Source organism: Pyrus communis, chromosome 9, assembly GCF_041283825.1.
Source record: "Pyrus communis isolate YQ-2024b chromosome 9, ASM4128382v1, whole genome shotgun sequence".
NCBI classification, from domain to species: domain Eukaryota; kingdom Viridiplantae; phylum Streptophyta; class Magnoliopsida; order Rosales; family Rosaceae; genus Pyrus; species Pyrus communis.
In genome coordinates, this window is record NC_142573.1 from 3,377,990 (window position 1) to 3,390,794 (window position 12,805).

At 38.1% G+C, this 12,805-nt stretch overlaps 1 protein-coding gene across 1 annotated transcript; it reads right to left on the minus strand.

Annotated features, from left to right (window-relative positions):
- Positions 1-9,446: 9,446 nt before the first annotated feature.
- Positions 9,447-11,974, minus strand: LOC137739357 (Tetratricopeptide repeat (TPR)-like superfamily protein). Its single transcript, XM_068478918.2, has one exon. The coding sequence runs from the start codon at positions 11,943-11,945 to the stop codon at positions 9,912-9,914; it is 2,034 nt and encodes a 677-aa protein (XP_068335019.2). The 5' UTR covers positions 11,946-11,974; the 3' UTR covers positions 9,447-9,911.
- Positions 11,975-12,805: the final 831 nt, after the last annotated feature.

The following is a 12,805-nucleotide window of genomic DNA, read 5'->3' on the forward strand; positions in this document are numbered from 1 at the left end:
TAATTTCTTAATTTTATGAGAGTGTATTTAATTGAAATTCTGAGAGATTTTAATTTTTTTAATAAATCTAACGGTTGTTTGTATCATACTTGACTAATCTCGAAATTACTGAGCACCGGTCAACAATATACCGTCAAGGACCCACAAGAGTTTTTCCTCCAACCAAAATGCCAATCACAATGCGACACGTGTTGATATCAGAGGCCAATCACAGCATGACACATGTCAATGTCAAAATAAATCTAGAAACTCTCTTCTATAAAAGGGGATCATTCTCCCACAATAATCCTTAATGTCATTTGTACTAAACTATTCACTAGAAATCATTAAAGGAGAACTTGAACCTATGTATTTGTGTAAACCCTTCACAATTAATGAGAACTCCTCTACTCCGTGGACGTAGCCAATTTGGGTCAACTACGTACATCTTGTGTTTGCTTCCCTGTCTCTATATCTTTACATATTTATCCACACTGATGATCGGAGTAATCTGGCGAATGTCACAAACTTGACACTTTCTGTCGTACCAAAGTCCTCATTGATTTTGTCTATTAACATTTGGCGCCACCTGTGGGAATCAATACGAAAAGTCATGTTGTTTCTGTCTCATTTGTTCATCTCACCACCGTGAAACCCTCACAACCTCCACCGTGAATCTACAGAAACCCAAGAACCAAACGCTTGCATAGTCACAGCAAAACCTAAACTTCAGTGACAAAACTCATAAATCGAATTCCGGAAACCCATTTTTGGGTTGTGGTAGCTCCCACACTCTCGCTGCTGTCGTCCCGCTCATCATCTTCGTCCCATCGCCGCTGCCCATCTACATTTGAACTGTTGTTGGTGGCGAAAGGGGAAAATCACATCAATTAATGCTCCACAGTTTGGATGATATATGTGATCTACGAAGCCCAGCCGGAACCAACGTCATCGGACCCGAAGAACGGCAACAAACCAGAAATCTCTCTTACGGTTGCCATGTGTGATTGCAGCTTTTCGGGTGTCTCCTGATTGTACCATACTTGATTACAGCTTCTCGGGCGTCTCTGGAAATCTCTCTTGCGGTTGCCATGTGTTGTATTCAATTAGGATTTAAAATAGCTTCCTGAAATTCAACTTGTATTCACTAATATAGGTTATTAAAATCCATAAAAATTCGGGTTTATTCAATTAGGTTTATAAAAAAATTTACTATATTTCAGGTGTATTCAATTAGAAATTTATTTTAATTATTATATTTCAGGTATATTCAATTAGAAATTTATTTTAAATAATTAAAGAATTTGAGAGATTTCGTAGTGTACTTTTAAACATTCATAAATCTCACATCTACCACTGAAAATTCAAGGGAATTGAATCAAGTTTTTACATGAAGTATCTAAAAATCAATTAAACTTCATCAAAATTCATGAATTCATAAATATATTAAAATCTCTCAAAATCTCAATTGAATACACCCTAATGATTTTTTTCAAGTCAAAACACAAAATTGTGTTGGGTTTTTAGAGAGAGAATTGGAGAGGGAGGGTTTGACCTTTGAGGTTAATGGTTGAGTTGGGGGATAATTTTGGAGCTATGTTTAGAAATGAGGCTCCTAGGTTTAAAATGGGACGATTGTGGTTATGTACACTAGTGTGCTAATGGCGTTTGGGTAATTGGTGTGGTTAAATTTAGTTGTTATTTGGTTGATTAAGATAATTACTTGGGCATTAACAAACTTAATTAAAAATTTGAGGACATAATAATGATTATGTTTCAACATGCAAATCGTTTCTATTTTGTACATGCTAAGTACTTCAGAAGAGTCAAGTATCTCTTTTTGTACATGTTAACAAAAATGAAGCATTGTTCGCCTATAAAAAGAGATCGTGCATTGTCGTGAGTAACTCAAAATGATCTTACATTTGGGATGATAGAGACACAAATGAAAGAGTTTTATTGGAGGCTAACATGGGTTATAGGAGAGAAAACTTCGGTAATGTTGCATGTTTAGAAAACATGGGTTATACTAAGCGGGACCATCATAGAGTTGCTATGATTAAAATGCCAATGAGTTTAAAGTTTTTGTGTGAAGTGACTTACAAATGACTTGATCAGATAATCCCACTAAAATTTATCGCATTTTTTAAACCTACTTATTGATAGGATCTAAAATATGTATACATTGCATGTTACGTATGTCATTAATAAGATCAAGTAATACGGTCAAAGAAACGATACTATTCGAGGGTTGATAACTTTCATAGCTTTTTTTTTTTTTTTTTTAATCAAACATAAAGATGAAAAAGAAACAAATTAACACTAAATTAATTACCAAGGTACTTCGCGTCTTTAGACAATTTCCACCCCTTGAGCTAAAACCTAAAATTTTTAGCCCGGAAAATTTAGGTTTTAGCCCAAAAACAGATTTTCTGCTCTAACCGTTCTAGCCTAAATTTTTTAGCCTGAGATTACTAAAGAATAAATTTAGGCTAATTTTTCTTTTAAAGTAATTTAAAATATATATATATATATATATATATGTACACTATCATAATTTAATTTTATGAACATTTTAACCTTAAAATATTTAAATTTTGATAAATATTGAAAAATCACTAATTTTGGGTGAATTTTAAGTTAAATAATTTTTTTTTTAATTATTTTGGCCGTTAGATTTAAATTTGGACCGTTAGATATTTTTTTTACCGTTAGATTTGATTATATGCAATCTCAGCTGTTAGATTCAATAAATCCTGGAAGACAGGCTCATGTGGGTGGGGTGACACACCCCGACCGAGATCAGGGTGTGCTGGCCATCACACGGAGGTGACGTAACCATGTGCACGTGCGGAAGCTAATAAAATAGTAATAAAAAGTATGAATAATTAAAAACTAGCATACAAAGTGATAGAAACAAGTGCTAGCGTAAGTGAGACGCTAAGTTCAGAGCAATAAGTCTACAGCAGTCCAAAAGAAAAAGATGCGACAACAGTACACCCGAAGGTGACCCTACAATGGTGAGTGTCTGTCAGAAATGCCGGAAAAGCCCTCTGGGAAACCACCGAACCTGCTAGACCACTAGAACCTGGAGGGGCGCAAAACAAAAGTGTGAGTAGGCAAAAACAAACTTTTAGAAAACCATTTAATCAAATACATTCTAACCCCTTGCCGTAAAACCTGTATACTTCCCAGAAAATAAATATACGTATAGTATATATGCCAAACATGCTCAAATATATGCCATGTCGAAACCTCATAATGGTATGCAAGTGCTCAAGTATAATCATATCAATAACATGTAATCTGGCAGCCGGAGTCACCTAACGTGACCTGTACGGCTGCATCTAGAGCTCAAATCTCAAACTCAATAACTGAACCTGCCCACGAGTCGGAACCACCTAAAGTGGTCTGTACGACAGGCCTGGGTGTAATACATATATACGCTCTAGTGCTACGATCACGTGAAGGCTGGGTGAATAATCGCGGGTCACCTACGAGTCAGAACCACCTAAAGTGGTCTGTACGACAGGACTGTGCACCTAACTTGGATCCAAGCTGAGCGTGTGGTGCGGGAGATGAACATCACGTGAAGGATTGTGCCCTACTCTGGGCGGGAGCACTAACACCGGGGGTGCAGGTTATGAGCTCTCTAAGCATCTCGAATCGCTACTGAATGTAAACATGAATAACACTTACCTGGCACTTACATGTACGTCCACAGCACCCAATATGCATATGTATATATATGCAACTACTAACGTAACCAACGATGCATAAATAATGATAATGTAATGCATGGCATAACTAATAAGCATTTAAATCAATTTCTGGGAAAAATATAGTATATAGGTATATACGGAAAACCAAAAGCCCACTCACTGGTATGTGGAAGGGTCGTAGCCCCCCTGCCTCGAGTGACCACGCTCGTCCTCAGGATACGTATCACCTATATGCGAAATAACTATAAAAACGTTAATTTTAAAGCACATAACCAACTTCTCGTAATAACTTCTCATACACTGCTCAAATTGGACAAATGAATATACCAACGTGCTCTACACAACCTCATGATCACACCCAAATTTTTAGAAAAAATTTTCCACCGCCGCACGCGCCCCCACGCGCCGGCCACGCGCAGGCACGTGTCTGGCACGCTGACGGCGTCAACTGACGCCGTTAGGAATATTCCGTCAGTTTTGACAGATTCCGTTAACGGCGTCAGGAATATTCCGTCAGACTTGACGGAATATTCTGTCTCCTTCTCCGGCGAACCTCCGGCGCCGTCGCCGGCGCCGGAAAATCGCGAAACCTGCAAACCGTGTTTTCTCTCTCGTTTTTCAACCATTTTTCACGATTCTTGCACCAAAATGAAGCCCTAGACTAGTAGAACACGTCCATACAATTTTTAAGGGCTAAAAACTACTAGATCATACCTGTCACCAAGCTTAAAATCCGGCCAACTTCAAAAACTACGATTCCGACGTCAAAACTTTTCCAACGAAGCACTCCGAGGCTCCTTGGGACCTCACCAAGTCACCTACGAGCTTCAAAATCCCAAAAACGTGCTAAATTATTTTTGCATGAATAGTATTCAAATCAGACCTTGTGAAATCGACGTGAAAACGTCGGAGTTCTTACCTGAAAATGGTACGATCGTGCTCCTCTCAACCTCACGAGCTTGAATATAGGTTTAGTTCCCTCGATCTGCAAAGATTTGATGGGTTCTTGGTGTGTCCGTACGTATGTGTTTGAAAGGGAAAGGAAAGGGAGCACGGGAGAGAGACAGGGAAAGGAACAGAGAGAAGTGGAGTGTGTGGAAGTGTGTGTATGGTTCCAAACATGCCAACAAGGCTCACAACGATGATTAAACGTAAAAGAAACGGACTAGGGGTAAAAGTGTCATTTCACACGCACGTTTTAGATAATTTCGGGACGGGATGTCACATGGGGTCCCATTAGTGGTGCCCACACCATTTTCTAGGCTAAATCATGAGGGGAATTTGACTTTTGTTTGGCTTTTAGCTTTTAGTCCACACATTTAGCATGAGTTGGGTTAGGTTGGGGGGTGGAATAAAACCTAAAAAATAGCATTTAGCCCAAAGTTGGGTTTGGTGTTAAGATATTGAAGCCATTAATTTAAATCAATTTTTTTTTTAATGCGAAACAACATAAAGTTCATTTGTCACATCCCGGCCCGAGGTGGATCACTACCCGGGCCCGCTCCACCATCGTAACACGATATTGTCTGCTTTGGGCTTACCATTCTCTTACGGTTTTATTTTTGGGAACTCACAAGCAACTTTCAAGTGGGTTACCCATCATGGGATTGCTTTCGCGTGCTACTCGCTTAACTTCAGAGTTCCGATGGAACCCGAAGCCAGTGAGTTCCCAAAAGGTCTCATGCTAGGTAGAGATGTGAATATACATATAAAGATCACTCCCCTGGGCGATGTGGGATGTTACAATCCACCCCCCTTAGGGGCCCGACGTCTTCGTCAGCACACCACGACCAGGGTTATGCTCTGATACCAAATTGTCACATCTCTGCTCGGGGCGAATCACTACCCGGGCCCGCTCCACCACCGTAGCATGATATTGTCCGCTTTGGGCTTACCATTCCTTCACGGTATTGTTTTTGGGAACTCACGAGCAACTTCACAGTGGGTCACCCATCATGGGATTGCTCTCACGCTCTACTCGCTTAACTTCAAAGTTCTGATGGAACCCGAAGCCAGTGAGCTCCCAAAATGCCTCCTGCTAGGTAGATATGAGAATATACATATAAGGACCACTCCCATGGACGATATGAGATTTTACATCATTCAATAAAAGCGAATAATAGGCTACTCGGTACAAAACGAGGAGATATCCTTGTCAAGTCGATCACAATTTATGGGCTCGTTTAGAAATGATTTTAAAATGACTAAAAGTGTTTTAGTGAAATTGATTTTAGTTTCAAAAGTGTGTTTTTTTTATGAAAAAAAACACTAGCTATGTACGATTATAGGAAACACTTCAATTACTTTTTCAGGATCCACTTGGATTTTTACTAAAGGTTGATTTCAAAAACATTTTTGCAAAAAACACTTTCAATCATTTTTAAAAGTACTTCCAAACAAACTCTACAGTAGACCCTATAGTAGGGTTTGTTCTTTCAACCACCAAGTACAAATTAAATCAAATTAATATATTGAGAATTGTCAACAAGAGATAAAATCAATATCAAAATCAAAATCAAACACAAATCCTTAATTTAATGTCGCAATGCAGAATGTCGTGCAAATATCGATCAGTATTCTATAGAGCGGGCCTCATGGTTACAATTGCGTGGCCGGCATGAGCATAAAACCGTTTCTCTCACGACTTGTTTGCATACTAGCTCTTAATTTAATGGTTTTGTGCGTCGAAAGATATCATGAATTCGAATTTCTTCCTTTCTGATTATGAAAACGATCATATATTCACATCTTTTGATTCATTTTAACGTTAAATCCAAAGAAGTCTCGTCCACCTTACCTTCATTTTGTTAAGCATAGTTGATTACCGAAAATAATCAAAGACTTGGATCTCTAATTTGGAGTTTTCATTAGGCTTAACCCATGGAATGTTCGATGCCGTTTTCGCTTTGCTAACAATTTTTGCACATTGAAATCCAAATTTTGAACATAAAAATGGAGCATTGTTAAGGGAATTATGTCGTTTTTGTCATCCAATTGCCGGATGAGTTGCCGTTTGTCGGCCGGCGATCCAAATTTTACTAATTAGAGTAATTAAGAAAAGAAATTCTTAAATTAATAGAAATGGTGCTTTCTGCAGACTGTAGCTGCAAATCCATGACGCATTTGAATTCTCTCCATTGTCACGACTCATGCACCAAGTAAAGTTGATTAGAAATCATACAAAGATGATTAGAAGAAGTAAAGTAAATCCATTAATTTGGTAATTAGCATGGAAGCTTCTAATTAAGTTCTAATGCAACATCCACAAAAATTTGTAGGGTAGTGCTATTCAGTGTTATCTACACATCTATTTTTACTTCTCACACACCCCTCTTAATTTTTGGTTGTCGGATTGAAAATAATTGAAAAAGATTAATGAGTAAAAATCAACAAGAGCCTGTAAAACGTCAAAATTGGTGTGTGAATAGTATTTTTCGAGATTATATTGATGGAGGGGATAAAGTGATTCACTGGGGCATGGAACCTTTTTGTAAGTGGTTTGTGCACTATTTGTTGTTTTCTTTTAGGGCAAAGAAGTGCAAACTTTAGCTGTTGCCAGAAATGTGATAAATTCCAGCTGGGTTTGGGAGAGACCGTGGAGTTTGGCATGCCAAAGTTTGTTATTGCGCCTAATTTTATATGCTGAAAAATGATGATGTGAGAACCCACAAGGAATGTCCAACGATAATCGAACATGAAATTAGTTGTAATTGTATGCCCTAAGTAGCTGTGTTAAGTTGAGATATTTTGATTCAGATAAGATAAATTTCAACTTTCAAACACCTGAATCAAATCTTATTTTTAAAATATAAAAAGTAAAGAAAGATACAGAATGAAACCGAAATGTATCTCAATCTTCCAAGAAATTTCTAAGTTCAAAAGCCCCAAAAATGTTCATACGATTTTCACGAACCATTGGGCTACTCTTTTCATACCCCTAGTAATAATTTTATTCCATTAGCTTCTTCTCATTAGGTTCTTCGATTTGTTTGGATATACTACTCTATCTATGGCTGCTCTTGTTGATTCTAAGGGTTACTCCCCCTCTTATTGTAACCTCTCTCCACCCACTTTCACTCTATCAATTATTTAAGCTCTCGAGCTAGTAAACGTACCACTCAAATTATAATTAATTTCTTATAAATATCAACGTATGTAGCTCGGAATTAAAATTGAGTTGGATGAACCACGTAAACACTTATCCCCAGTGTGTGATTTTAACAATTGCTTGAGATTGTGAAAAGATGTGTTGAATGTCATAAGGGATGATTGTATTGTATTTCGTCCAAGTTCCCAATTCTATTTGTCCAAACGCCCAAAGTCGCCGCTAACGACGATGATGCCACAAAGCCCCTGCACCACGCACGTCCATATGCATGTCGTATCGATCGTGTCAAACTTTCCTCATAGATTTTAGAAGGTTCAGCTGAGACGACGAGTCGTTTTTTGTTGGATGACCAAATGATGTGTCGACCTTGACCTAGAAAAGGTAACGTGTCGGTTGCGTCATATTAGTCAATCCCCAATGTCTAATAATCTGGTGGGTTTGTTGGGCTCGCTTGATACATAAGTTTGGAATTCTCCTCAACTTGAATCTTCGCTTTCGTCAATGCATAGTGCTGTTAGCATATCGTGGAGTTGAATGAGTCAGACTTCTTCTCAAGTTGGTTTTTTCAAATAAGAAGATGTCCAAAAAACTTTAGGAAAAAACCAAACTTAATCACGTGTTGAATTAAAGTGATAACATAATGAAAACGCAAAGGAAAAACAAACACCAAGAAAAGTGAAAATCTGAACGAAATACAAAAACAGTATGCACGATTTAACTTAATAAAAGGGAATTGTTATTAGCACTCCAAAAATCTTATTTGGCACTCCAAGATTTCCATAATTAGAAGAAAAAAAAAATATTTGTGAGAAGTGTAGAATGAGATTTTTAGAGTGCTAATAACAATCCCCTAATAAAATTGATAGTTTATTTCTACTAGGTAATGGAAAATTGATGCATATTATATTTTAGTAGACTACACTTTGTGTCGTGTGCCTAGAACATGAAAACGAGAAAAGGAATTGATGCTCCTCTCATGCCAAAATTGGCAATGCTATTGAAGAATTGACTAGGGTTTAGCTAACTTCCCAAAAAAAGTTGCACCGACATGCTAGATCTCAGATTTTATTGCTTAATTTAATCTTCTCTCTCAAAGTCCTAAAACACTAAAAAAAATATTTAAAGTAAGAACATATGCGGGCCCACCAAAAGCTTATCTCATATGGACAGAGAGCAATGTCAACAAAAATAATCAATAACGTATAAATAATAAAAGTAACGGCTATAACAGTAGGTACAATTTTATTTTATATAAGATTAAGTTCATTAAAATCTTATATGTACGTACAATAGAATAAAAATTGCTAAAAAAACAGTTTAAATATAATGAAAACAAATAAAAAAGATTTGAAAACTTTGAATTTTAACGATAAAGACAAAATAAAGTGTGAAGTGAATAGTATGAAAATTGATTTTTTAGTGTAAAAATATGATTTTTCGATAAAGTAAACAGTACTATGAACTTTTCGCTAAATTTCCCTTAAATATATTTATGAGAAGACTTTTAAGTTGTCATTAGGCTTAATGGGTTTCAAAGGTCATATGATAGAAAACCATTTATGTAGTCGATATATACCTAGATTCATACTAGGTAGACCAATTTTTTATACGACACTAGCAAACCATATGATATATCATTAATAAAAAAATAAACACGTTAATCAACACTTAATAATAATCCACACATCAAATAATTTTCAAAATATAATTTAAATTAGTGGTCTTCCTAGCATTGTCCTACAGACATACCCCATCCAAATCCAACTACGTAATTACAAGAGCAGTCAGCCAGTCAGCCTTGCTCCTCTTCAGACCGAGACTCCAACCTCCAATAAGTATTTCCCTTTGAAACTTAACCAACTCGATCCGTCGTCGGACTTGCAACACTTTTTTTCAAACTGCTCACACATTCATGCTCAACGCCACGGACAACGTACTTCCCAACCCAGCCCCCCCCCCCCCCCCCCCCCCGGGGCGCCCAACAGGGTCCTCACCATCTCGATCCGATCATTCGGGCCCCGAACATTCCCCACAGCGGTAACAGTGTCTCCCTATTCATTTGGTCCTCACCATTTCTGTTTTCAAGAGATGCTCTAGTTGTTTCACATATTTCTGACCTCAACCAGACTGTGAGCTGGTGTTTTTCTTAACCCGATTTCATTCATCATATGTCTCATATTTTCTGCATCTTTCCACCTTCCCACTGCAGCATAGATTTTGGCCATCAACACATAATTTCCTGTATTTTCTGGCTCGAGCTCAAAAAGCCACTTAACAGCCAACTCTCCCAGCTCAACATTCTCATGTATCACACAGGCACCGAGTAGTGCACCCCAAATGGCATGATTAGGCTGAAAGGGCATTGATCTAATTAGATCATAAGCTTCTGCCAACCGACCAGCGCGACCAAGAAGATCCACAATGCACGTGTAGTGATCGGTTTGAGGACTCACGTTTGGGTCTTCAAGCATGAATCTGAACAATCCTAAGCCCTCGTCCACCAAACCGGCATGGCTGCAAGCATGCAAAACAGAGGTAAAAGTGACATCGTTTGGTCTCACCCCAGACCGAACCATATGATAGAAAAGTGAAACAGCAACCTCACCATGGCCGTGCATTCCATAACCAGCTATTATCACACTCCACAGGATAATATCTCTCTCTTTTTCTGGGATTTCATTAAAAATTTGGTGAGCATACGCTAAACTTCCACACTTCGAATATGAATCAATCAAACCAGTAGCAACTTCAATACTTGAAAGAAACCCAGATTGTACTACATAACCATGTATATTCATTGCTTGATGCAAATCAACAAGAATCGTATATGCAGGAAGCAGACTGTTCAAGGTTGCTTCGTTGGGTTGTACTGCTTCCATGAGCATCTGTTTGAAATGTTCAATAGCCGCTCTACCAAGCCGATTATGAATGCAGCCGGAGATAATTGCATTCCAGGGAACTGTTCTCTTTTTTGAAGTCTTTGCAAACACTTGAAAGCTGCGATGAACACAATTGCATTTTGAGTACATGTCAATTAAAGCGGTCTCCACCATAACATCAGATTCAAGCTTTTGCCTAATAGCCCATGCATGCAAGCACCGTCCATGCTTTGATAGATGCAAGCTCCCACAGGCTGAAAGAAGAGAAGCTATAGTTACGAAATTGGGTTTTACACCTTCCCGCTGCATCAGCCAACAAAGTGCCAATGCACTTCTTGCATCACCATTCAAAATGTATCCATTGATCATACTCGTCCAAGTCACCACATCTCTCTCACCCATGCTATCGAAAACTAATCGTGCCTCATTCATGCTACCACACTTCACATACATATCCACCAATGCATTTCTCAGCTTTATCATTTTCCCCAAACCCTTCTCTTCGACAAAGGCATGAACTCGTCTTCCCAACACTATCTCCTTCAAGGAACCAATAGTCGGCAACACAGAAACCACAGTGGCGCAATCCGGCTCCACACCTACATTCATCATCCAATCAAAAACACCCAAAGCTTCCTTGGCACACCCATTCCGAAAGTACCCACTGATCATGGTATTCCAAGACACCACACTTCGTTCCCGCATTGCATCAAAAACCCTCTTTGCCGATTCCTTCTCCCCGCAACTCATATACATTGCCAGCAAAGAGTTCTGAACAAATCCATCCAAATAAAACCCACAAACCACCGTTCTTCCGTGAACGATGACACCATCATCAATCAAGGACAACTCACCACAAGCCTTAATGACAACCGGATAAGTAAACCTATCCGGGCAGCACTTCCGTAAGGCCACCATCTGCGCAAACACGTCTAGTGCCTCATAGGGTAAGCCATTGCATACATACATCCGCATCAGCGAAGTGTACAAAAATGAGCTCCGGTCAGGCAATTCGTCGAACAGTTTGCGCGCGTACGGGACGTGACTACATAAAGCGTAAGACTTTGCAAGATTTGAGCGGACTTGTGGCGAGACTGAGCCTGATGTGATGAGGCGGCCATGGAATTGCTTCGTTTTGGCGACGGATCGAGTGGCTGCAGCGGCGGCGGTACTGACGTCGTGCTTGGCTTTGGTAAAAGCCCGAGTTGGGGCGCTCATCAAAGTCAATTGGCGCTTTTGTTTCAAACCATGGTTCATCAACTAGTTCACTGGCATTAAACGGTGCGTTTGATTTCACTTTTAAACTAAAACAAAAACATATATATATGAAGAAAAATGCAAAGGAGACTAAAAAATAACTCTTTTATGAACTATTTGTCACCTCATTTTTTTACATAATATTTTATAATGTTGATACGAGAATTGATGTTAAACTGTGAGGTGACATAGAGTCCATAAAAAGTCTCATTTTTGAAAAAAAATTTCAATGTACCCAAAAAACGTGAACACCAAATGTCATGATACAATTGGAGAGATTCTCTCCAATTGTATGATGACATGTGGTGTTCCACTTCCATCCCATATTCTAAGAAAAATCTCTTTGCTTTTTAGAGAGTTTCCTTAGCATTTCTCATGTGTGAATAATCAAGTTTCAGGCTATGTTAGTTTGTGGGATTATGAGCCTAAGATTAATTGAATATTTATGTTTTTTTTAGTACATTGATATTTTATACTAAAAGAAGGAGGAGTTTGGTTATGCCACACAATAGGCAACCTAATTTGATATTAAATTTGTCATCCACGAGATTCAAACCTAAGACCTCTCACTTTCAAGTAAAGAGAAATATCATCCGATCGTATATATTGAATGGCTTGATTATTTATGTTTTAGAGTCAGGCTTTTATCTGTTGTTGTATTCAGAAATAAATGTTAATTAGCATTTAATATACTATTGTTTAATTATGCAATTTTGTATGTCTATGCAAGGGTAGGACTAAATATGAAACACAAATTAAAGGCAAACTAAGAAGCTTAATTGGTACGATGATAATCCTTGGGTACTCACTATAGTGAGTATTCATTTTTGTTTAGTCCGGTAATATTTTAAAACATATTT

Coding starts and splice junctions, on each gene's coding strand:
- LOC137739357 (XM_068478918.2), bottom strand. CDS start 11,945: ATGAACCATGGTTTGAAACAAAAGCGCCAATTGACTTTGATGAGCGCC.